Below are 27,229 nucleotides of genomic sequence, written 5' to 3'. Positions count from 1 at the left end.
TTTCTTGTTCTTATTTTTAATAACATCAAATGGTGGAAAGTCATTTGATCATTTATTTTCTTTGCTTGAAAATTGCACAAATATATGGTCACAGCTCAGTAGTGACCCGTTTACACAGGCTACAGGTTGGATGAGTCAAGTGTTGTATTAGTTGTAGGAGTGGCAGTGTCACATGACCATCTGGCAGGAAAGAGTGCTTCACATATCTACAAATTTTCTCAAAAGTAAATCATTGGAATATTATTTCATAAACATTTGATATATCTTTTTAGATTTTCTCTTCATATACATGCAATATTTATAACATGCAAGATAATTACAATGCAACACTTTGCAATGAAGCTAAAATAAAATGCTTTAACCAATAAACTTTACATAAACAAAGCAGAGAGAAATAAAACTGTGATTAGCAAATCAGCTTTGAATTTTCAGTTCCCCTCTTAAAAATTCTGTTTCACCAAGACTATTTTATTTCAGCAATCATCCTTTAAGTATAATTCAATGCATAAAGCATAATTATAAGATTCTTTATCTTTATTCTAAAAAAAAATAAAATAACTTTTTATATCTTATATAGAAATAGCATTCAAATAGTATGTTTACTTCCTTCACAGCACCAGTTCTGTAGGGGCCAGGTTCCCATTTCTCACTTCTCAATTGGAAACACAAGTCTTTTTTTATACAAGCCAGTCAATAAAGAACTCATGAAACTATCACATTGGGATAATAATTCCAGATAATCACAAGTATATGGACCAGTAAATCACATTAAAGAAGAGAAAGGAGAAAGGGAACAGGGCTCTGGAGTACAGGTCGACTCTTTTGGCAGCGGAGGGGATGACTGGTTTTGGAGGAGGCGGTTTCTTGTTCTTTGCCTGGGATTTACCGAGAGCAGAGCCGGTGTCAATTGGTTTCCCGTAGCAGTCAAAGTTTGACAGTTCAAAGTCCCGTGGGAGAGATCCCACGATGCTGAAGTCGTTGGTCCGCAGGTCTGATTTGGATGTGCACACCTTTTTACAGCGGGTCTCACCCACCTGAGAGACAGCAAGAGACAAAAAGAAAAACATATTATTCTGTATGATATAGAGATGTTGCACTTTTTCATTTTTTCTCTGAAACATAACAGGTTATGAAACAACTGCTGAAAAAGAACCATCTGGACAACTCACTATTGCAGAATTACAAGCCAAACTCCGATGTTCCATCACCAGTAAAGTGATTGAGAAAACTGTTTTAACCATTTTCACATCACATTACTATAGGAACAAAAGATGCAACAAATGGCAGGCGATAGAAGGAGGCAGAAGCTTTTTGTGACTTCAATGGCAAAAAACAAGTTAGTGGTTAGTGACTCCATGCATTGACCCAAAGTCCTAAACAAGCCCTCAGTTTATTTAGTCGGTACAAAGCATTCTGTTAGCATGTGATTCTGAAAAGTTTACTTGTAATAGGTACAATTATGCATTTGTTCTAATAAATATGTGAATTAATTGGTATTACTAAATGTTGGGCTAGCATTTGCCAACTACACAATGGTCTGTGTATAAACTCCAGCTATTATCCAACATCTATACCGCATTGCTCCAGAAATGGAGCAATGCGGAATCATTTATCTGAGGCTTTTAAAAATGTTTTGACTCGACTGCAAACACTTTGAGAATGCAGTAAATGAGCCGCTTGATCAGGAAACTTGGACAAACCTCCCACTGATAAATCACCTGCTGCTATTTTAAGAGAACACGAATGTTTGGAGTCAACAAAAAGACTTTCTTTGTTCTCCATAACATTACCCAATCACAGGGGTCTTTTAACCCCTGCTATTTTACGAAACTGTTTTTTTAGGTTGAGGTCACCTGAAAGAAATCCTTTTTGCTTTGCTGACAGCCTGCAGGGTGGACAGGATCTAATCAGACTGAAGTCATTAAAATAATTAAAGCTTTGTTATTTTAATTTCCTTTTCATGAGAAAACAGACTTCAACCTCAAAGGAGTAACGCTGCGACGCAGACCCTGATGTAAAATCCTTTCTGTACATCAATGTTGTGGATTTCTGAGGAAACTGCTACAAATATTCAAGCTGCACTCTGACCCCACAGTTATTTCCATTGGGACAAAAACATTTTAATGAATATATTTTCCTGATTTGCATTTTGATTTGATCTTTGCAACAAAACAGCTTGAAGGTGTCGGATCTGCAGTCTGGGCTTCATTTGACTGTATGTTACTGAGTGTGGGCGTCTGCATGAAATTTGATATTAAAATGGAAAGCGATCTAACTGAGGGTATTTCAGGTTTTGTAGTTTGCAGAATTAATTTTGAAGATCTTGATTTCTGCAAAAATGTACATAATATTGTAATTTCCAATCACTTCAAGATCTCACAACTAAAAGAAATACAACTTCAGACTTTCAAATTAAACCAGAATTGTGAGATAAATGTTTTAAAAAGCCTTAATTCTAGGGTTTAAAAATAAAAATTGTTTGTGGTTATATCTTAATGCTTTTCTAACACACTCTCTTATGGTATCAAAGCCAGCCACTAACGTGCAAGGTGCTGACGTGCAGAGGCGTCCCTCCGGTCCCGTTGATGGTGTTGTTCCTCACACCAGGACTCTTCCCTGCAGCCTTCTCCTTGGAAGCTATCTTGGCCTTCTCTGCCTCAATGTGCTTTGGGCTGTTGAGCATCACTTGAACCACAGCGTACTCCACCAGCGAGGCAAAGCCGAACAGCAGGCATGCAATGAGCCAGATGTCGATAGCCTTGACGTAGGACACTTTGGGCAGCTCTGAAGCTAACGAGGTGCATTCAGAAGACAGGGAGAGCACCGAGAGGATCCCTGCATACCGGGGAGCACAGATGACCTTGTCAGTCAGAAATGTGCATGAAAATGAAGAATAACTCTCTTTAGAAGGAAGGTAATAGTTACATTATTATGATGTACTGGATAGAAACAATATAAACAGATATTTATTCATATCAATAAGGTCAAACAATGACTGGAAATATGTTGGAAAATTCTGCCACCACAACTCATACACTGAAAAAGGAGAATAGTTGTTTCAACAGTGATGTGACAGAAGACACAGACCCTACTGTGACGCAGCAGGACACTATGACTTTCACCCCATTGATGACCAGCATACAAAATATTTTCACGATCAGAGCACTTCAAATGCAATAATCTAAAGCATACAAGCAGGTTCATCTTTGGATTCCTAAAGAAACAGATTGAGTGATTTGGTCAAACTGCAGACTTACATCTAAGAGGCTGCTGCATCATGTAGAGCTTTGGCTGATTTAAAACAATTCTGCAAAGATCGGTGAGTCAACATTCCTCTACAATGATGTAAAAGATGTAGATACTCCAAATACTAAAGGTGGCACAACCTGCCACTAAGCTTAGATAGTAGATAGCAGCTTTTCATTTAATACCAACTGCAGTTATCATCTGATATGGACATTTTTTCAATGGTTAAATATCTCACTGTAAAAAAGCAAAAACCAGAAGGAGAAAGTATCACCAAGACACATTGCTGGGTGGGAATCTGTAAGGGAGAAAGTAGTTTTTCACAAAACCGCATAATGAGTGAATCAGAGGATAGATAATGCATTTCTCAGGTACTTTGTCACAAATTTGCTGCACTTTCTGTATTTCTAAAAGACATTACAGTCAGATAACAGTTCATCACTGATCATGTTTAGGCCTCATACTCCTTCTGTCCTTGACTTAACCTTTTATTTTTTTGCACAAGCTCTATAATAAGCTGTGATGCAACCACTTGACAGACAATCAAAAAAAATATATCAGAAAATAAAATCCACTTCCAAAAATCTGGATAACAATTAAGGTTAAACAATTAATCTTTCAAAGATTACAGGAACGACTGGCTCTTCAGATGGAAAGTATTAAAAAACAAATGCTCCCATTGTTATAACATAAAATAGGACATGTAGAATTATAGAGACTTGATGTTTGTTTCCACTCGGGAACCATTTGAAGTCAATTATCTGTGAAGAAAAATTAAAAACATCCTTCCTGTCAGCACAAAAAGCTCTAATCAAACGGGTACAAAAGGTTTCTGAGAACATCAATGAAATCAGCATTCAAAGCTGATTTGTTTTCCTTTTGTTAAAAGCACAGACAGCCTCTAATGAGTACGTAATTCCAAAGAGTTTTTATCTCTCAAAGCTTACATCATTACAGGTTAGTGATCTCCCCTAAATAGCAGCCAATCTTCTGGGCCGAAGTGGAAACAGCAATTACGACCAACGTTAAGAGGTTATTCCAACGTCAATGAAAGGCTCTGCAGACTTCTTTTCTTAACATCTCACTTTTTGCTGCTAATGTGCCTTTACAGTAACTTTTAGTACATTCAAATGATTAATAGCTGCTGCTCTCAGACTTAATTAAGATCATTCAACCAAAGAGAAGCTTGCAACAAAGGTCTGATAAACACATAGATGTGGACACCCCCAGAAAAGATGCTGAAAAAATGTCTCAAAACAAATTCACTGTTAATTGATCCAAAATAATCCCACACTCAAAATGCAAAGAAATCCAATGTTTAAATTAATTACATTCATTCAACGTAGGAAAAGATAACAGTGTTTAACAAAACTATTGTTGGATGCATGGTTCACTGCAGCAAAAAGAGGCACAGTGTTGTCACCAAATCTCCATGACTACCATTAACCAACAATTTCAACATATTATTTGGGTGTAATGACAGATATTTTTTGTCGTACCATCATAAATGAAAAACATGCTGTGTAGAATTATGAATAATGGCCCAAAACGTCACCAAAAGCTTTTATTTTTCGACATTTTTACAGTGTGTTCCTATCTTGCCGCAGTACAGACTATTTTAAGAATTTTTATACTATACATATTTATACCGGATCCAGTAAGTTTGTCCTCTTTGTGCATATAATTTGACCCAAAAATGAGCAGGAATACAAACCCACAAACACATCAGGGTGCTGACTGACCTGGAGCCATCTTATTCACAGAGAAGTCAGAGCAGGCCTCCAGGAAGGTTTGAAGTGATGAAGGAATGAAAGTGGTGATAAACAGCTGGAATGAAGATGGAGCAAAAAGGAGGCAGTGGATGAATGAGGTGGGATAACAATGGATTTTCTTATCCAGGCAGTCCTGTGCAGACACACAAGGGTAATAGGCAATAAAATATGAGGGTGATACTGACATATGAGGATGATACGGACTTATTATATGTGGGCTATGGTGTGGAAGAGGAGTAAATATGTTTTTATAGCTAATGCCAGGCTGTAGTGGATATACTTTGGAAAGATAGGACCATGTAATAGGAAGCATATCTCAAACTTCTCAGGCCAGGATTCTTTACAAGCAGAAAATTCCTGGAAACTATATATATATTTGAAATATGTCTTTAAACATGTCCAACACTGGCTTGTATTTACTTCTAAGGCTGCCCTGCCAAGCTACCCCCATCTTTGCTTCGTCTCATGTCTCTGGTATTTAGTGAACACAAAACCTGATCATCACATCTGATCAGAATAAAAAAGTGTATTTATTTATTTTTTTTAATCCTTCACCCTGGTTCTAGAATAATTTGCAGAAGCCATTAAGACTCCAGCAACTTATTCCCATGAATGAATCTAAAACTTGTCTTAAAAACTCTATAACAGAAGAGTGTAATTGTTAATCTTTAAATTCTTAAATTATTTTATTCTTTGTTCTCTTAAAATATATTTCTCTTTTGTACTTAAATGAAGTTTATGGTGTTTTAATTCCTTGCTTTGTAAAGTGTATACTGCTGTGATTTTATCTTTTTCTTGTTTGACTTTTAATAAAAAAAATAACATTGACACAAATATCAAATTAAACATTAAAAATCCTGTTAATTACATATAATCTGTGAAAATGCATTTTTTTTTTTACATTTTCATATCTCCAGTGATTATTAATCTACTGTAGATGTTTTTGGCAGATTTGAAACCCAAATCAAATCAGATCAGAGGTCCAAACCTGAATTGAAAACACTTTAGTGGTTTACTGTTTACTTACACTGTTTTATAAATTATAAAAATAATCTGAATTGTTTGCTCTGGAGTGATCATGTTTTCCAGTCTTGTTCCTCTTAGTATTTTAAGATTTACCTGTTTAATCTTTGATCTGTGTTATATGGGGTTGCATCATGAGCCTACACGATTGCATATCAGTCCATGTTGGTTCCAGCAGTCAGAGCAGTATAAAACCATCTCCACCATTCTCGTTCTAACAGATCCTCCCTGATTTAAGGGTGCACTTCCTGTTAGCATCCAATTTTTCCTTTATTTCAGAATCAAGCTTCTCTCTTACCACACCCATCAGTTTGAGTTATTAAATATCTGATAAATAATAAACTGTGTTCACCGAGTCATGATGCTCTCTGTTTTGTCACGATAGAAATATGCTTTGTGTATGATTGTATAAATTGTAGATGAAACCAGGTCACAACATTAAGGCTAACCAGTCATCCTCTCAGCAGCATTTTCTCTATCAAAAACAAAAGGAGGAATCTGTATGATGGGTGCTCTCCTTACTGGTGTAAAATATCAACAAATGCATTAAAATGTTCGCTGGAAAATGCTTTATTTGACAGTTTAGTGCAAGATCAAAATGAAGCTCATTTGCTCTCCTATGTGCACAAAATATTTCACACCTTTCTAACAAGACTTCAGCAGATGGTTTAGATGAAAATGTGAAGAAGGTCACCAATTGATTTTCTTCTTAAATTCAAGAACAGAATGTGTATTTAATTATTTTCTCTGAGTAAAAGTTGCTTTCAGTATGTGTTTTGATCTTATTAGTCAAATTATGTAGAGGAGGCCCACACACTGTGCTTCCCTCAAGATATTTTCAGGATGAGAAAAAGAATTATGAAAAATTTAGAGAATTTATCACACTAACAAAGCCAAGTTATCTATTTGATCCAAGTTCTGCAGGAGGATTCTGCAGATGAACTGATCCAAAAGCATCATTTAGTTATTGCATGTCACTGCATGAATGAGAGATTATTGATACATGTAGAAATCTATTGTTTTACACACTTAGGACTAATATCCATCTGCTCAACAGACAATGACATGTCCCAAGCCTGCACTGTCTTTTAGCAGGGCACAAGACTTCTGGCGCCAGGAGGTTTCTGATTTACACAAACAGTTTGAAGTGCTGATCAGTAAAACCTGAGAAATTATTGATTTCATTTTAAAAACAGGCGAATGACCAAAAAATCCTGAATAATTCAGTTGAAATCTAATTTTACCTAATTCTCCATCATCCTGGTCACTGCTCTTTCTTTTTTGATTCGGTATTAAAATGTATCATAATTTAAATTTAGCACAAAGCATAGGAACTCCTGGCTGTCATTTACAATATAATTTCATTTGTGATGCACTTTAAAACAACACTGTTGTACACTAAAGCAAATAAAACAGACATAAAACCAAAAACAAAGCAACAAAACATTAAAGCCAACACCTCAAGCTGTGTCAAAAGCCAAAGAAAAAATAATTAATTTATTTAAATTCATCCTAACAAATAAATAAATAATGATTATTATTGCACTTCAGATGTGAAATCATTTGTTTTTAAGACTAGTCTAGATAAATGCCTCACTGAGTGGGCCCCCTCTGTCAATTACAGCCACATTTAGTGATTTATTATTCACCACAAACACTGGACAGGGAGCCATGCTTCACACGCAAAGTTCTTCACGGTGTCAAAGTGACTGATGATGTCATGATGGGAATGATTGGAGGTTACAGTGTGAGTAATCCCTGAAACCTTTAGAGTGCTTTCTGTTTATGTGTCTGTTTCTCTTCATAACATTCCTCCTAAATGAAGATTTGAACAGTAAACTCATTCAGAATATACTGGCCAATCTCATCAGAACGTTGATTTGTATCAGTAATAAAATTCAAAAACTTTAATTAATTTCATAATGAGTCATTACATATAGGGAGCATTTCCTGCTTTAGGTTTGATGACTACAGCTAATGCAAAGGAAGTCCAGATTAATACCTCCTATGTTTTATGAGTTTCTATAATATTATGCTTCATTTTTTACACCGAATTAAAGAACCAATATGACTTTTTGATGATTTATTACTGAGGTGGACCTGTGAATGCCTTCTCACTGCAGTAACACTAGCTAAAAGAGCAGGAAGGGTGCTTACAGTGTTTATGTCCTTGTAAATAGAAGTGGAATATGTTATAGTTGTTAAAATTGGTCTTACCCAAAGGAACCCTTGCAGCACTCGCATCAGGGTTGATCCAGAAAGACAGCCAGGAAAGAACCACTATGAGCAGCGTGGGGGCATAAACACCCATCATGTAGAAGCCAACTTGTCTCCGTAGGGTGAAGATAACCTCTACACAAGTGTAATACCCTACATGAGGAAGAGGAAAACCCAAACATCACAAGGACTCCATTGAAACATAAGAGACATAATGATTTAAAAATGCATAGTAAACAGTGAAGCGAGGCAGAGAGTATCGTTCAGACTGGGACCTCAGAAAATAAAGGTGATCCTTACGTAAAAACTGACAGCTTTCATAATGGGACATATCTGTAAATTAAATCACAATTTTAGTCCATTTTGACATTTGTAACTTTAAAAAGATCCAATTGTGTAAATAATACACAGCATTATGAACTATTCTATCCATTAAATGCACATTGGTCATTAAAAGGGAGAAGCTGTCTCAAATCCTCTACTTTATCTGTGTCTTTTAGCCTCGGAGCTACGAGGCTGAATTAAGGAGACCCTCTGGTTGGTCCAGTGGGAATGGTTGAGCTGAAGTAATGTTTTAAAAACTCAGGATTCTCTCCATCTTTTACATAAAGCCTGACAGGGTCGTGAAGCAGGCTCAAACCAGCTGAACGCAGAGACAATCTTTATAGGTAGCCATGGTAACCAGGTAAAAACCTGACTCAACTGGAGCAGGGCTTGTCAGTAGGAAATCAGTAAGGAAGTTCAGCCTTACATGCAATGGTTGATAAACTGCTGCATCATTTTAAAGAAAACAAGGATTCATTTATTGAAACTGAGTTGTTTTCTCACACTGTACTTTCAATATTCAGAAGAAAAGCAATGCTTCTACCAAAGCCACAACCTGTTGATCTACTGATTGAACAAAAATATTATTTGAAATGAGACACAAGTAGCAAAAATGATTCAATTAGCTTTAGATTATGACTTTGCTTCCACAAATATTAGGCTATAAAGGGTTTTTTGTTCAGAGACTCTTTAAGGCTACAAACCATTAAAACTCCAGGTTTTCAGACATAAAATACAGAGATAATGATAATCATTTCCAGTTTTGTTCTACCATTAATGTGAGATATATGATGCTCACCTGAAAAACAAACTTATCTCTCAGGCTAAGACATGCAAAAAATGATCAAATATGTAATAAAAGGTTTGTGGCAGAACCTTCCAGTTTCATTTCTATACGGAATTTATTGAATTTAATTATATTAAATCAGACAAATCTGACATTTGTAACTTACAGAGCTCAGATGAATATGTTTACAGACTGCATGTGCTTTCTCTCTTTTTTGTATATGAAAAACACTTTGTTAATATAAATCCATCACCTGTTCCTTCATAGAATTTGGTGCAGTTTCCATAATCAATGTCTTCTTGTCTGATGTCAAACTGTGGAAGAGCAATAGCATCCATTTGGACAGGATCTCCTGTCTGCCACATGAACTGCAGGTCATCTGTTGTGTACCCAACTAAAAAATCAAATTAAAGGCAAATACACAGATATGTAAACATACAGATGCATGTTAAAAAATACAATGAAAGTCTAGCTAGAAGAAGGAACAATATTCTATCAATATAATATTTATATGAGTGATATAAGTGCCTGCAGGCTATAAGAAGTAACATTGTGAGGTATTTTTCTAAACGTACAGCTTTCAAGTTGCATTTTACACCTCTGCGTATCCATTGGAAACAAGGTCAGATCCAATGGGCAAGAAAGGGTGATGGACAACCTGGAAGGAGATGAAAAGCAGCAGATTTTAGTTCGACGAGCTTCGTCTGCCTCGCTGTATGTCTACATACAAACCTTGGTTGTATAACACTGGTGTAAACTTTGGCATTTAAAAGGCTTTCACTGAATTACATCACAGGTCTCTTTAAAACACCATACAAATGCCAAGCTTTCCAACAGTTTTTTTGGTTTCTGGGTCCTCCAGACTCAGTTATAACAGATAAATAAAAGGCATTGGTTTACGGATGTATTTTTTGTAAAAGGCCTTTTGAAAAATATTGTAAAAAGGAAATGTAACAAACAAATAGACAAGTAAATCAGTAAGTAAAAGTACCTCATGCTAATGAGGACATCTCCATTACGGAATATGAAGAGGAGGATGTTCTCTTGGGTCACATCGTGAAAGTTTGCACTCTTCTCATTAGCAAAGAACAGGTCAGGCTTCCAGAGACATTTGAACATCTTGGGATCAACAGTGAGCGATTCTGACTTGAAGTCCTGTGGTAATTTGAGCCTGGGGTCATTCCAGCGCTGCCGCAGGAAGATGTTCACCCTGTAATCCTGTCAGGTTTGACACCAAACAAGTTCAAACATGGCTGCATTTCCAGTAAACTCTTCTAGACACAGGCTGGTTACTTTCAGACACATAACTCAGCTAATGAGTCACTTTTCCACATCAGAAAACTGGAACATTTGCTCTGAAGCTTTGAACAAGAAGGTGTTTAACAACTTCATGACTGTGACAATGCACAGAGGTTTATTCATCTTGAAATAAAAGCATTTTAAACATCTTTTTGTAATATTTGATTTAAAAAATGCCTTCTTCTGATTGTGTATCTACTATTAAATTTTTTCTGAAGCAGAACTAAATCAAGCCAAGATGCAAAGCCAGTTTTTACGACTGAAGCTCAAACATAATGACACGTAAAAAGCTGCAAAGCCCAGAGGTCAGAGGTTATCAGGACACTAACACTGCTGACGCCATTAAGGAGCTTAATGATTAAATCTCCACATTCCTGCTGGTCTGGTGCTAAATTAGGCTGTTTTGAAGGTGAAGATGGATGAAATGTCAAAATTTCATAGAACTTTCAACATATTGGTAAAATTTAAAATATAAACATATTTTACCTTTGTTTATATTATTTCAGTATCACTTGTTGATAATGTTTTATAAAACACTTTTACAAAACATATTTTACATATTTGAAGAAACTTTCACTATGTCATCTCCCAGTGTTAACTAGAAACAACCAATCGGTGGCGAGAGGAGGGTCTTAGCTATGTTAATCATGCTCGTGTAAATGCTTTCTGCTGAGCTACAACTTCTTTCTGATCGCAGCCTGTCATAAAAGCTAAGGCTAGTTAGAACAGCCACCAATGACAGCAGATAAACAGTTTTCTGCTGTCATTGGTGAGTTGTTTCTCTGTCATTAGTACATTTAGCAGTACATACAGAAGGATGATAGTCAGCACTATCTTTTCACAGATAATCTGTCTCATTCTGTTACAATATAGTGACAGTTTTAACAAATATCCAAAAAAGTATTTTTTTTTTTAGTTTTATACTGCAGTTTTAATAAATACAGCCTGACTATCCATTAATATTCCACATTACAATGAGAGCCTTTTTTCCATTTGCTCCACAGTTAGAAAGCAGGCTGTCATTTGTGCACCGCCCTAATTTTAGTCTCCATTGTCTGTCCAGTTCCACAAACAGCCTCTGTTGGATTTTTTTCCTGTCTGAGATGCAAGCCAATTCCCACACCTTATCCTTCCTGAAAACCAGACAAGGAAATATATCTTCCTTCTGGCTCGGTATCAAGCTGCCAGTGCGACATTCGATTCCAGGGAGATTTAACACGGCTGTGTGTTGTAATCAGCAAGGAAAACTCAAGCTGGGAGGCAGTAAAAACATAGCTGCAATTTATTCTGTCTCAACAACATCATTTTCTACAGAGGTGTACACAATCTTCAAGTGAAAATTGGTGCGTTAAATACTGCAGACGTGTACTGCAGGTTAGCCTGAGGAAGGTGTAAATGATGAGGGATGGCTTTCAGAGATCAAACACCCCACAGAGTGATAAATTGAGGGGGCAGAGGTGACCAGCTGTTGTTTTTTTCTCCTCAATGAATCGTTTCAAACCTTCTTAACTTTCAGCGTCTTGGGAAACCCAGCGGAGAGCGAGAAGACCTTTGGGACTTCGGTCTCATTTTCCTTCATTGCCATTTTCTTGACTCATGTTTCTATTTTCAACACCTGTCCTTTTCTTTTTTTGTCTTCCCCTCATCTTGCTTTGCGTAGATACTTCAGCATGTTGCTTTGATTTTCATGACTTTCTCCCAGGAAATGTAAACATATTTTCACATTTCCTGTTACATTATTCCTCTCTGCTCAGTTTCCTTATTACTAGTCTTACTCCGTCTCTATTGCCAAATCCAACAAATCCACGATGAAGAGAGATCCACAACTCAAGAAAGCAAGTGATCAATCATTTTTTTATAAAAATTAGATAAACTATTTATCCTGGTTGCTCTGTTTTAATAAACAGAGAAACCTGGCAACAAAACAATTAGACAGAAGTTATCTTAACGAGCCACAGGTTTCATAATGGGACACATGGTTAAATAAATACTGAAAAAATGTTTGTTTATTTAGTTCTTTAAATAATTTTTAAAAATCACATTTAAAAGTATGTATTCATTCATGTCAAACAGGCAATAAAAAAATAAAAACAGAAAAGGATAATATAACAAAGTGCCAAATTTGCACCAATTGTTTGAAAACGAGCAGGTAGAACATATAATATCTTGTTTCCTCCCCCTCTCTTTTATTAAGTTTATGTGTTTATTTGTAATTTTTAATCACATTGGTAACCAAATATTGAATTATTTCTAAATTTAGTAGATTGGGGCACTTTGGCTTATACCTCACACCTTATTCTTAGTGAGACGTTCACAATAAATCTCTTTTTATCACATTGAGCCTCGTGATAAAACACATTGCACCAACATGTCTCCTCCCATTCCTGACTTTATTGTTCTTTCTTCCTGTTTTACATCCTCCTTGCCAGATGGGGAAGCCATCAATGACAATCAGGAAAGCTTGCATGCAATCCATCACTGATGTTAATATCAAAATGTGCAGGAATGCAAGAACCTGCACATCACATCTCACAAAAGACTACTGTTCAGGATGCACATGTGTGTTCTCTCCCTGCAGTCATCTATAAAACTCCATCTCCATAATACTGAATTCCTAAAACTGCATGTGAGATAAAACAATTCTTTAAGAAACACAAAGGAAGAACTTTGCAAATATAATCTAAATTATACTTCACAGAACTGAGCCAAATGGGGGATTAACTGTACGTTACTGAGCTGCCAAGCTTGAAATAACCTTATAAATAAGCACTGCTTTTCTCCCAGCAGTTTTAAGAAATCATACAAATCAGGTGGCCTTCTGGAATCTAGAAAGCGTTCTTAAATGTTTCCGACTGTTCAGAAGTTGGCCCTGCAACGTCCTTGAGTTTAATCTGGTGGTTAGCATTCAAACTGCGCTTCTTTATCTGTACTTAAGCCATCAGATTAATGAGGCTTGAAAACTTGCCTTTTCAATCATGATTTATTTCTAACGGTTCTAAAACATGTCAGGAATCACTTCTTTCTTTCTAAGACACCCACATTAGAGTAGTTTTAAAGCTTCTTTTTGACCAGCAGAAGTATGGATCATCATTATAATCTGACTACAGTGGAAGCAGAGCGGATTCTCACCATGGTTGTTTCCTGAATTGAGCCAAAGCTGTTGATGAAAATGTTCACTCTGTCCTCCACAGGAATCCCTGGATTCAGAAAGACAGAAGAAGATATTTTAACATTCAGTGTCATCTTTGATCACTGCTGGTTGGAAGTATGACTGAAGCACCATGCGTTCAGCTACAACTCAAAAACTTTGAATGTCATCAAAAAGTTTTGTGATTTAGTTTGAAAACTTCAACTCCTAATTCAATTAAACAAGTTCATTACATACTAAGTGACAAATGTATTTATACTAATAAGTTGAATTCTACGCAAGACCAGTGTCTGTATTAAACAACTTAATGTAGATGCTCTAAACACTTGGGCTGGGCTCCTTTTGCATGGATAAGTGCATCAGTGCAGCACAGCAGGGAGGCGATCAGCCTGTGGTTCTATCAAAAATACTTCACAGATTCTCTATACAGTCTAGCTCGAGCCACTTTGCTGGCCAATCACAGTGAAACCATGGTGACTAAAGCAGGCATTGTTATTCTTGGCTGTGTGGGCCACTACCAACCCCTTCTGCAAAATGAAATCAGCAGCGCTATCAAGCTTTTCAGCAGAATCAAGCATGAAGTGCTCTGAAATTTCCAGGTACCCAGCTGAGCTGAGTTTGGATTTGATAAACCACAGCAGATGACACAGCTCCCCGAGCCATCACTGAGGGAGGAAACTCCCTCTATACATGTATTTTCATTTGAAAGGAGGATTTTGTTATTTTTTTTCTCCTTAGCCCACATTAGGTTCTCATGATGTTTCCTCACCAACATCCTGAGTCATCCAATTATCTGATGCGGTCAATAGAGATGTGAAAGCACTTTGTACATATTGATGATGTTTTTCATCCTTCACAAGTGGCTTGGACACTTGTTTGTATTAATCTGAATATGAACACAGTCCGTGCCGAGTGACATTGAAACTCGGCTCAAGCAGCAAAGTTCTTTGCTGTCCACTCATCTAATGCACTTAAACAGCTATCTGAAATACTTCAAATATATATATTTTTAGATAAAAGTTTTATTTGCTGGAATCCGCAGTTCTAAAAACAAACAAAAAAAAAAGAACACATGTTGATACCAGGACCAAACGGGGCCATCTGGTTCAGGAGTGACTTCACATATCTGGATACATCTATGTGTCTCAACTCTTAAAGCACTGAGTCCAGCTGCAGTCCAAGCTCCTCAAATGACTTTGCTTTTCAGTCCTCTTAAGATTGTGGTTATCCATGTCTTTTCCTGTCTTCATTTTTGCTTCTACACAATTTACATTAATATCCTTGAGTAAAGTGCCCTGTGAGCAGCCAGCTTCTTCAGCAACAACCTTAGCTTCTTTTTGGAAGGTATCAGTTCTGTCGGACTGAGGTCAGCAGTGTTCCCCCGGATTCTTTTATTGGTTCTATGAAATATTACAGCTTTCTAAGGCACTGAACTTAAGTGAATTGGCAGAAATAAATGTTTGAAATATAGCTCTCAGATTTTAATTTGAATTCCTGAGGCAAACAAAAAAAAACTGATCAAGTATACTCTAATTTATTGAGATGCACTTTTTGAATGCAGTTATAATGCTGAGAAATAAATCCCATTTTTTGATTAAACACCTAAAAGAATTGCTTCAGATTTTTAGGTAGTTTCCTGTCTGATAAGGTGGAAGACTAAACCATAAAAAACAAATATACATCTATTTGCATGAGCCACCCATCCGTTTGTGACACTAAACCTCTGAATGTTTGGGCTGGAATCTCGCTCTGCTTTACCGTTTTGCATAAACTAATAAAACTTCTCATAAACGCTGACTCCTCACCCAGCTTTGAATAAATAATTTCTTTTGAGGTGTTCACTATATGCGTCAAAGAACAAACTTTTCCCTAAAATTAATGCACATAAAGCGGAGGCGGCACGGGGCTCGTATCTATCTTGCATTTATTAAACAAATTGAGCTAATTAATATTCCATAAAGCACATTTTGTATTTCCTCACATATTCTCTATAGAGTATGTAAAAGCAGCTCGCCATTTTAAAGCCGCTGACAAAGCAATGCCCAATGTGCAGCTTAGATATTAATGTGGGAGATTAAGACATGGCTGTTAATGGACAGGGAGCTTTCAGCTCTGAAATCAAGAGCAGATGTCTAGCTGCTGGACTAGTTAGAGGCGATCAGGGAGGGAGACCGTCTGCTCGCTACATATCCAAAACAGCCTCAGATTCAGCTCTGCCAAATGCCAGAGAATGGAAACTGTTTGCAATCCACTTGAACGACGACAAAACCATCAGTCAGACAGACGAAACAGTCAATAGTCAATCCTCTCTTGTTCTTATAGCCGTGTCTGGGAGGGTGAAGTAGGGTCAAACATCTCTGTGATATGAACAGTAGAATATAAACACTGGAGACAGCTGCTTCCTGTTGAGTAAGAACTGAAACTAAAACTGGCACACATTAGGATTAAAGGGTTCACTTTAGCTCCATTTCCCACACATATCATTTATTTAGGAATGGAATACATATGTTTTCTAATTGTAACTTTGAGTTCTCCAGTTCTCAATATAAATGTAAACTAATCAAGCACAGCATTATGACCACTGACAGGTTAAGTGAAAAAAAATAAATAATGTGTTTAACACCTATTGGCAGAGGTGGTTGGTAACTAGTTGCATTACTACTCCCATTTATGAATAGTTTCACAGTGCTTCTTATTCTCGAGACAAAAAAATAAAGTTATGAGGAAAATCTGGTATTTCAAAGAATAAAACAAAACAAAAAAAAACAAACTAAAATTAGAAGTAGAATAAATTAGCAGGTATAAGGATCTGAGTGAATTTGGAAATGGCCAAATCCTGATGATCAGGTGAGCGCATCTCTGAAACTGCAGCTCTGGTGAGGTGTACCTGATCTGTGTTGATCAGCTTCTATCAAAAGTGATTCAAGACTGAAACATTGGGGAGTTAGAAACAGCATCAGAAATAAACAAGGCTAACTGATTGATATCTGGAGCGAAGGACGACCAATCTGATTCTGATCCAAATGAGCTACTGAAGCTCAAACTGCTGAGAATTTAAAGGGCTATTATTGTAAAATGGGATATTATGTAAAATCAGAAAGAGTAGGAGATTTTTAAAGAAACAGAGGCCAAATTTCAAGATGTCAACTTACAAAATCTAATTTCTTTTAAGTCATGTTTGATATATACACCATTTTTATACCAAATGAAGGAAACTACTTGATTATGCTATCAAATGGCACTATGTGCCTGGAAATACATTAACCCACCCATTCAATGTTGTTTTTTTTTTTGGACAAAAGGATCTCAGAATACCCAGTACCTCTCAGTAGACCAGTTTGGTTTTTCACCACCAAAAGCACCAACAGAAGAAAGTGGCTTGATATGATGCATCACAATTTTAAAGCATCACAATTTTAAAGCAGTTATCAAGCAATGTTTTAGAGATCACAACCACAAACTGAGGTTCTGAATTTGCTCTTAAATTCCCCAGAACGTAATCCATTTGAGCATTTCTGGTATGTGTTGGACATTGTACATTTGCAAAACAGAAACAGCACTTTCTCTTTTCCTTTACATTTTTAAGATACTTCCAACAGAACTATATACAAACAGACTGAATGTGCATATTTGTAATTAGCATACCAGAAACTCAGTTAAATTGTAAATAAAATCCAAAGCAGGCTGGTTATAGATGTGACAGGACTTGCCTTTGAAGTTGGGTCTTATTCTGGGATCGTAGCTGATCAGTAATCTGTTCAAGATGTTACTGGTTGAGTTTGCAGGGACTCGAGCCAGATCCTCAGACGACAGCTGTCTGCAAACAAAGAAGGCGGAGAGGGAAGTTTAGCAGGTCAAATTCCTGGCAGATGAACAACACAAATGGACAGCGCGCCCACTTCTAGCCGCTTTGTGTACTTTTTGATTAAACTACATGCCGAGAGAGGAACCACTTTGGGATTAAATTGGCTTTTAAAATTTGGACCACCCAACAAATGTTAGAGTGAAGCAATCTTTAAAAACGGGATCTGAGTTGTTCCCAGATCCTGACTTAGCCTTGGATTGATGGATGGTGTTTTGTGATCATCTGGGACAAATAGAAATAATCAGGACTTTTACAACAAATACTCATTAAAATGGTAATCTTGCCACCAAATCAGTCCATCCACTGCTTTGATAAATGTAATATTCCTAACATCAATTTTCCACTTGTTTTAAAGATCATAATGCCATATTTTTTTCCTATTTCTATCCTAACCAACTTGAGAATTTTCTTTTCAACCACCCTAAACCAAAAGTAGTAAAAACAAAGAGTCTCCTAAATGTGAGCGCTCTAGCAAAGTAGGGGATTTCATTGACATGCAGCCAAACATATTCTGTTTCTACATCTTAAATATTACAGAACTACGTGACAAAAACAAAGACTGAGCAGGATCTGGCAGGGGAGACGGGAGAAAAGCCTCTTCATGGGTGGCAAAGAATTTACCCCTCTCAAAAGCACTTTACATATCAAGAAGTAAACTTTATGCTCTGAGGATGATTCAAAGTCTTTCACAGGAATGATCTACAGTGTGTATGTTATGCTGTTTCCTTGATCAAAGTGAAACACACAATTCCCACCCACAAAACCTCCCTTTCTCCCTTTTCTACTTTAACCAGCTCTTCTGACAGCCTCAAGCACCAGAGCTTAGCTAGAACCAAGTGGTTTTCTTGATCCACAGTGGCATCCACAGCATTAAACACAAAATATGTCATGCAGCCTGCACATGCCAGCGCATGAACCACATCAAACAGTCTACTTCTCATTTCAGGAAGCTTCAGTGTGGATTCAATTGTTACCATTTAAGGGAACAGACAGAGCAGTTTCTCTGTGGAAAGAAAAATGGATATGGCAAAGGAGTAAGAGATTCTGTTCAGAGACTATTCATCAGGTCTGTAATTTATCAATAAGATCTAAATCAGATTTCTGTGAGTTTGGATTTTGAATGCACATTTCTCAGATTTCAAAAAGCCTGTTTCTTTCTTTGGAAGATGAATAATGAATTAAGCTTTAAAATAGTCTGATATGCTGATAAAATAAAACCAGTAGAATTTATCAAACCCATCCATCTATCCAAGTCTATATCTGTTCGTCTGTACAGGGTCGGTGGGGGGGACGCGGGTGGCTTTCTTCAGCAGTCAAAGGGTTACAGGGTGGGTACACCCTGAACAGGTCGCCAGGGCAACACAGGACAAACAACCATGCTCACACAACCTCACTCCTAAAGGCAATTCAGAGAGACCAATCAACCTAAAAGTCATGTTTTTGAACTGTGGGAGAAATCCAGAGAATACAGAGAGAACCGATGCATTCATGGGCAGAACATGCAAACTCCATGCAGAAAGACCTCAGGTCAGGTTCAAATCTGGGGCCAATTTCAGTACAACTTAATAAATAAAAACAAAAGCACAGTATGTTTGGGATAGACTGGGGGTAAACTGAGTCATGGGAATTCTAACTGTTTGGACAATCCAATGTAAAGATGAGTTTGTATTTGCTTTAGTTTTAACACTTAAATTGTTGCATTTTCTACATTTGATCCCCACCATGATGACTAACAGATATTCTCAATGTTTAATAAATGAAGCATACCTCAAGTCATGATTCTTTTATCCAATCTGTATTAATGATAAATGATAAATAATAACTATTGATGTATTGCCTCTTAAATTACTTTTTAACATTTTCAGTAGGCTGCTTAATAACACAACAGATAAAAGATTCAGAACTGTTACTTATTCTCAAACAAGAATTTTATGAAAAATAATTTACCTTGTTCTGCTGAACTGAATTATAATTATATTTAATTGTAATATACTGAATTAGAAAGAGCTTTCTAGATAATATTGGTGTGCAAAAGGATTTACATTTTAAGTCAGAAGTTTATATGCACTCATCTTTGGCATAAGTGGCATGATAATGAGCAATTTTCCCATGGCTGACCAATTTTATACTTTTTTCACATGGTGAAAACTATAAATAAAGACTCACATACACACATACATTCCCAATAATATTTGTGTTTCTAACCCAATGAAAAACACCCTTGATTCTGCTGAAGAATGTTACCCTGCACAGTATAACAGATGTGGTGTTTATCTTGTACTTACGATGGACAGTAAACCTGCTTCCCTTTCTTTTTTCCCTTCTTAGTTCCTTTTTCTTTAGCAGAGCCTCCCTCTAGACACAGAGAGAGGACTAAGAGGAAGATTGCAAGCTTCTTCATCGCCATTCTGTGCGGCCTGTGGAGGACAAAGCAATTTAAGTACAGAGAAGGCAGATTAAAAATTGTTCAGGCAGGAATATGACTTAAAATATTGTAATGTTATTTTCATTTTAGGTTAGGAGTTACTTGTCCTAACTGGATAGATTTCCCTTGTTTCCTTTGCTTTTGTTTCTTTGAATGAATGGATTCATTGTTAATATACACTTTTACAATGAGATTTAAATGAAACATGGACTTCATCTTTTCAGATCACACACATTCATATCTGACTAGCATAACTAAGAAAAACTGCAGCAAGAAGAAAATATATTGCATTAAACCTCTTTGAAATTTGCTTTGATTTATAGTTGTTGTAGTGAGATAAAGCTCACCATATGCTAAATAGATGGTTTATGGGTCTTATGATGACAAAAACAAAACTACAAAAAATGATGTGGGCAGAAATGCTCTCATCCATGCACGGTGCATTTTTCCTTTACAGAAGCCATTAATCAGAGAACAACCAGGGTACCTATATGATTCATGCCCTGTATTAGAAAGCTGTGCCCTTTTATTGCATAGCGACACTGGAGACAAACAGAGAAGCCAGCAGTCTCGCCTCCAACCCCAAACACACACTCTGCCAGCCAGACTGTATATTAACTGAAGCAGTTTAGTGTCTAGACAGAGACGTACTCTTTCCTCCTCAATGCCTTGGCTATTTAGGTCCCTGTCTGCTCCTGGCCTGCACATGGATTATTAGTTTATGTTGGAGAAATGTTTTTCTCAAATCTATTGAGTTTCTTTGCTCTGAATGCAAATATTTCCTATTGACCATATGAAGTAAACAACACTTTATCAGGCAGATAAAATACAACAATGAAACTTTCTGGCCAACTATGTTATCAGTCAAATGTTGGGCGGCAGCAGCAAGTCAATGTTTGACTTGAAGAAAAGATTCACCCCCACAGATCAACAACAAACAAAAGGAAAGTCAGGTAAATGATGCTAAGTTTATAAAGGTTTATAAAATTAATTAAATACAAGCATCAAACATTTATTGTAATTTCTGAAGACTTTAATAAGAGCTCATCCAAAATTGGGGAGGGGGGAGGAGGTTACCGAGGTTCAATAGGACTGTAGGTGGAAGAGTCTTCTCTTTAAACTCTTAGTTATATTTGGTGTGTTAGTCAATGTAATAATTAAGCTGGTATTGATTTTTGTGTTGTTCATATTTGTACAACACGTTTTTTAAATCAGTTTGTGAAGGATGAGCCGTCCCGAGCTGGTACACAGTAAAGTCGCATTCATACCGGACATGACTTACTTATTGGTTTCAGCACAAACTGACGCGGTTCGTCGTGGAAGTTCCTGCCTCAGCTGACATATCCATCCTAGCTAGCTTGTAATTTTCATTGTCAAACATTTTCCCGGTTCAGAACGAGAGGGAGTCACGTGATGACGTCATGAGGACGTCTTTATTGAGTGTTTTTTTTAATTAAATTGAGTATTGTGTTTATAGTCATAAGTTGTTTGTGTGTTATGATTATTTTATTTATTTAGTATACTTTGATTATAGTTTACTTGAATTATAGGTAGTTTTTTTTGTCTTATTGTGGGCGGAGTTTATGGCCTTTCATCTGTGACGTCACGTTCCCATTACTCCGCCTACTCCCCCATAACAGAAGTCAAAACAACTTATGCGCTCTTGTAAAGCCTGTCAAAAAACAGACACCTGTTAGCCTATTAATATCGCTTTCATTTAAAAATGGTCACAGGATGCTGCGCGGTCAGCTGCATAAACAGACAAGGGTGAAAACCAATCATGCCATTTTATTGTGCAACTTTTATGAGGAAATATGGCCTTGAATCAGAGGGACTGATTGACTGATTGATTGATTGATTGATTGATTGATTGATTGGCACCCTCGGTGTAATCCACGATTAAAAAGGTAGCACTTTTTACCTTATAAAACTTGTTAGCTCTTTTTATAAGGTAAGAAGATTAAGGTTCATAAACTTTATAAGTTAAGTGTGATTAGAAAGCTATAAAATATTGCATTATGGAAAAGGTACGTGTCTAACCGTTAGTAACCATGTAGGAAATGCCCCGCCATCATGTTGCTAACTGGTTAGCATCTAGTCTTTGTACGTTTTTGAGGTTTCTCCGGTGTAATGCTATTTATGACATATTGATATAAATGAAGTGGAGTGAATTCTGACAAAGTCGGCAATTTGATCAACACATCAGGAGTTACGGGTCGGTTTTTAAGCTAGCTATTTCAAACCTTTGTAAATACAGCTGTCTGTGAACCCCGACAAGTGTCTTATGTTCAACAACAAATTAGCTTGAACTACTACAAGCTACTAATAAGCTGGCAAAAAACACTTGGTAAAACACACAGTTTTAGTGGATTGCTATTTTCCATTTGTTTTCATAACCCTGTTCCAGTTTTTAATAGATAAGAGAAGAAGAAAGCTGAAGCTCTCCAGCCAATCACAGGGAAAACTAGGGATGCAAGGCGAACAACCATTCATACACATATTTGTACCTAACGGTTATTTAGAATCTATCCTTCCTCTGTCTCTACCTACTTATCCATATAACCTCAGCACTCATTCAGTGGCCAGCGGATTAGTGACATGCTGGTCATGTCACTAATCCGTCAGAGTAACACAATGATACACCGAAGGATAATTTAAGTTCTCCAGTTAACCTGACATCATGTTTTTGGCTGGTCTGAGGAAAGCAGAGGACCAATGAGAAAAGGGACAAGGACATCATGACCACCCCAAACAGGAAGACCCTGAGCTGAGACAGTGCTACAAAGGGCACCTCTGTATTTTTATGTTCAACATGGACGTATGAATACATCCCAACAGAGATATGTCTTGGTTTAAAAGACTTTACTCAACCATGGCCATGCAGCAGACTTAGGCTTATCCAGCTCTGTTGTACTACTAGCAATTTTAAACATACAGAGGTTGTTTCACACAGTGACTCACATTGATTGCCCAATAGCACAACTGTTATGTCCAACTCATGTTCAGGTCCAGATATCCACAGTCTTAAAACATAAATGCAATTAACCCTTTTTCTGCCAAGGCTAAATGTTGATATTATGGCTAAATCTGAGAGCTTTGGTCTCTTTTTTCTAGTTGAACTTGACTTTTCAATATTTGGTTACAGATTATTGCATATAATAAAACATTTCCAACATTTTAAAAGAAGAGAAATACAAAATTGCTTTTTAATTGTTAATTTTTTAATTGTTCATGAAATTTTGATTTGGTACCTGAAACATGAACCTGTAAACCTTCAAAATAATTTACCAGTGATTTCTTTGCGTCTAAAACCAAAAACATATCTTTCATAACATCTGAAATGACAAAATCCTCGTTTGGAACATTCCAACGCACAAAAGTCTTTTTGGCCAAAGGCGTGTCTTCTGCTCATATCGACATGCAACAAAGGTAAAAAAAAAAAAAAAAAAAAAAAAAGACAAGCAACCCGGAGCTCTCCCAACCTGTAGCTGCTCATCGCCTCCAGCCCTTTTCTAACAAGAGAAAAGTAGGAGGCTTTCGCTCTGAGCATCAGGGCGGGGAGACACGGACAAGAGTGTGAACTAAACAGCAAACAGCGACCATCATGACGGGGGTCGCAGGAAGGAGAAGCCAGTGCATGTGAAGGCGATGGTGTGATGTCACGTCATGCTATGAGCATATAAAAAACATGTTAGCCGTTAATCACTGAACATGCACAGCTCCACTCACCGTTCTGGTTTTCCTGTTGTCAAAGATAAATCCAGAACAGCTGACTGTTAAAAAATAAAACCCTATCAGAGCCTTGCAGACCAGTCGCTGTCTTTCTTTCCCATCCTGTTCTCCGCTCACCTCCGAGAAGCAAATTGTTGAGCGAATATTTTCAGGGAAGAAAAGTTACATCTCGGCAATTTGCCAATTTTTGTGCTTATTTCCCCCCGCTCCCCCTTGTTGTTATTTTGGAATCAGAGTGTATATGGCTGCTGCCCTTTCGCCTCAGCTCGGGATGCCCAAGATGGAGGCTTGCGTGTACCTGTCATGCAACATGCGCAGTAGCGGCAGCGTGGAGCTGGAGCGCATCACTGCCATCAGCACCATGGACAGCCGCCTCCCCGCCCCCTGGTCGGCGGCGGCGGCGGCTGCGTGACGCCAGCTGAGCGAGATGCTGTCACACACGTGATGCTTCACTATCTGTAGCAGCTTCTGTGAAAATTCCACGGACGTGATCAGACCCACGGAATGAACATGTCTCCGAGAACATGGATTCAACTCTATTCCAGTTTGGAGATCGGATCCCAAAAGGCGGACAAACCATTAATATCAAATTATTTATAGGATTAAAATGAGACAATAAATGAATGCCATTCAGAAAATGTATGACCTAATATCGTCAGATAGATGCAAGCATGTTCCAAAATTAAATTACGTATTGCAGTATTCATACTCTTCGAACCCCACTAGCACCACACACTTCATTGTATTTCATTGGGATTTTACGTGATAGACTACCATAGAGTAGTGAATAATTGTGAAGTGCGGAAAATACAATAAATGGCTTTCACATGTTTTCACAACTAAATATATAAAAATATTGCAAACATTTCATTTCAGCTGATCCCTCTAAAATCAAATTATGAATTTGGTCATGGTGAATCTGTCTGCAGGGCAAATATTAGTTGCCCATTTTAGCAACCTGGCCTTTATAGAAGAGTGATTAAAGTAAGTACTTTCTTCCTTATCATAAAGTACTCTGGTAAAAAGAAACTAAAACAGATGTAAAACGCCATCTGTTGCTGAAAACTAAGATCATCCTGAACACATCACCACTGTAAAATGAGTCAGAGGTCCTCTGAGTCCTTAGTCTGTCCATTAAATTACATGTCCGAGTCAGAGGAGAGTAGGATGTTATTTTGGTATCAGAGGAATATAATTGCCCTCCAAGTAACTGTAAACAATAGATGCACTATTTAAATAAAGGACTTACTATCCTTTATTTTTGAAGATAGAGGTTTTGGCAAGAGATCAAATCGTTCTAAAAATAAAAAGCATTCACCTAACATTTTAATACTATTGATTTTTACATTCCATCAGTGAAAAGATATTGTGTATAAAGTCATTTCATTAATCATATACTGCACAACACTTTTATCCGATATAAAATTAATATTTGTTCAAACTGAAGAGCATTCTGTGCTGAGCAGAGTTTTATATCTGTGGAAACATCTAAAGAGATCTCTCAGCTCACTGAAACTCCTGGGAATAAAACAGAAAAACATCTTTAGATCATTGTCATCATATTCCTCCACGTGTGTGGGTGTTGATATTTATTATCAGTTATCAGTATGAACTTGAAAAAGTATATACAAGATATCCAGTGTGTTATTATTCATTTTTATATGACTGAAATTAAGCAACTGAATGTAGAAATAAGCTTTGATTTTATTATCATTTTTATGGTGAAATAGAGGAACAGAAGAATTCTGGTGCTTGATTTTTTCACAAAATATATTTCACAATTATACTACATCACATTAAGAACATATCAAATAAATAATTGAATTCAAGTTTTAAAGACAATTTTATGTTTGCAGTAGAACTGAGGACCCAAATGCAGAACAAGCAGGAAGCTGAGGGCAACACAGTGTGGACAGGGTTTGCTACTTATAACATCAATCTTTCAAAAGTTTGTTTTGTGGATGATATTCCCACAATGTGACTCTAAAATATTTTCACAAATATAAATTTATTTTCCAGCACAATGCCATTTAATTTAAATCACATGCACCATTTATAAATGTTCACTTTGGACTAATTTGACTCGCAACCAAGAAAAAGTTTTATAGTAAAGTGTTGGATGAAATGAAGAAATCTGAGTCAGTCTTCATAAATAAAACTTATTTGATGAAGATTGATTATAATTATCTGAAAGATTTTCATCTGTTTCAAATCCTTTTAAACCCTTTTCATCAACACAAAAATTCTCTGGATATTATTTGCAGTCATAACTTTTCTACCCAGAAAATGTGTTTTATTACCCAGAAGGCTTTGTGTTATTTTTCAATTATGAGAAAAAACATACAAGTCTGACCTTTTACCTCATCAGTGAAAATGAAACATTTTGGAAACCAAAACAGAAATAATTTAAGCCACAATTTTAATTCACAGTGATTCTCACGGTCCCACATCTTCTGGCTTTAATTACATAAATAAGTTGATCAAATCCACATGCATATGGATAATTAATCCATGACCCAAGTCATGGTTTTGTTACAATTAGTTGAACTCAAAGAGTTTGTGTAAAATCTGGCTCTTAAAGCTGGGTGTGCTGCACAACAGGGTGCAGATCCAGGAATGTGTCAGGCTGGATTGATGCAGTCTAATTCGATCTAATAATATCTGGCATGCAAATCCCCCTGTGCTACTACTTCACTTCTGGAGACACTGGTGTCATCAGACGCATGTCTAATTGTCTATGAACTTCTTGGTACTGTGTCTGTTTTTATTTTAGAAGTGAGGTGTGGATCTTTGACTAAACCCAGAGAGGCTTACTGGATAAAACTTTAACATTTATCACAGGAGTTGGAAGATAAAGAAGCTCAACTTACAGGAGAAGTTACATCAAAAAGCAGAGAGTCTGTTGGAATCTGTAAAACAATTTTAAATTGGTTATTGTTTATAATTTGCTTACAGGTTGTCTTGATGTGAAAACGAATGTGTTTGAATGTGTTAATAATAGTGTATAAGAAAATATCTTGTTGTGCAGTTATTGGTACCCTGGATTAATACTTTGCACAACTGTCTTTAGTCAGATTCTGAGAGCTGTTTGTTGTTTCTCTCATTCTTCTCTCCAGGGTGTGACCGCAGGTGCAAGTCCACAGCTGCAGCTCATTAAGGCTCATTAAGAAATGGCAGGAGCAATGGGATAGAGAAGACAATGCAAGATGTTTTTATAGCATTCACAAAAAAGTTGGAGAATGTAGGAAAGGTAATAGGAATAAAAAAGAAGAGGATGTTTATCCAGATTAAGGTTTGGGCATACGGGGTTAAATAGTACTCTAAAAATAATCAACAAACATAGTACAGGTTTGTGTAGATATTGTGGAGAGTCAGAAACAATACAGCATAT

The 27,229-nt window shown here is 36.8% G+C and overlaps 1 protein-coding gene across 4 annotated transcripts; it reads right to left on the bottom strand.

Moving 5' to 3' along the window:
• glrbb (glycine receptor, beta b) lies at positions 1-26,937 on the bottom strand. Of its 4 annotated transcripts, XM_028009564.1 has the most exons (11): positions 26,855-26,937; positions 26,709-26,747; positions 19,967-20,098; positions 17,527-17,633; positions 13,798-13,865; positions 10,361-10,587; positions 9,945-10,027; positions 9,623-9,763; positions 8,259-8,411; positions 2,543-2,835; positions 741-1,034 (listed from the first exon to the last, which is right to left on the bottom strand). In XM_028009564.1, the coding sequence occupies exons 3-11, from the start codon at positions 20,086-20,088 to the stop codon at positions 741-743; spliced, it is 1,488 nt and encodes a 495-aa protein (XP_027865365.1). In that variant the 5' UTR covers positions 20,089-20,098; positions 26,709-26,747; positions 26,855-26,937. The 4 variants fall into 4 exon arrangements, with proteins under 4 accessions (XP_027865367.1, XP_027865365.1, XP_027865366.1 ...); XM_028009566.1 differs by lacking the exons at positions 26,709-26,747; positions 26,855-26,937 and adding an exon at positions 23,836-24,220 and having other exon boundaries at positions 1-1,034; XM_028009565.1 differs by lacking the exons at positions 26,709-26,747; positions 26,855-26,937 and adding an exon at positions 21,389-21,408.
• Between the last annotated feature and the right edge of the window lie 292 nt (positions 26,938-27,229).

This window comes from Xiphophorus couchianus, chromosome 23 (genome assembly GCF_001444195.1).
Source record: "Xiphophorus couchianus chromosome 23, X_couchianus-1.0, whole genome shotgun sequence".
Lineage (NCBI taxonomy): Eukaryota > Metazoa > Chordata > Actinopteri > Cyprinodontiformes > Poeciliidae > Xiphophorus > Xiphophorus couchianus.
This window is presented reverse-complemented; position numbering and strand designations above follow the sequence as displayed.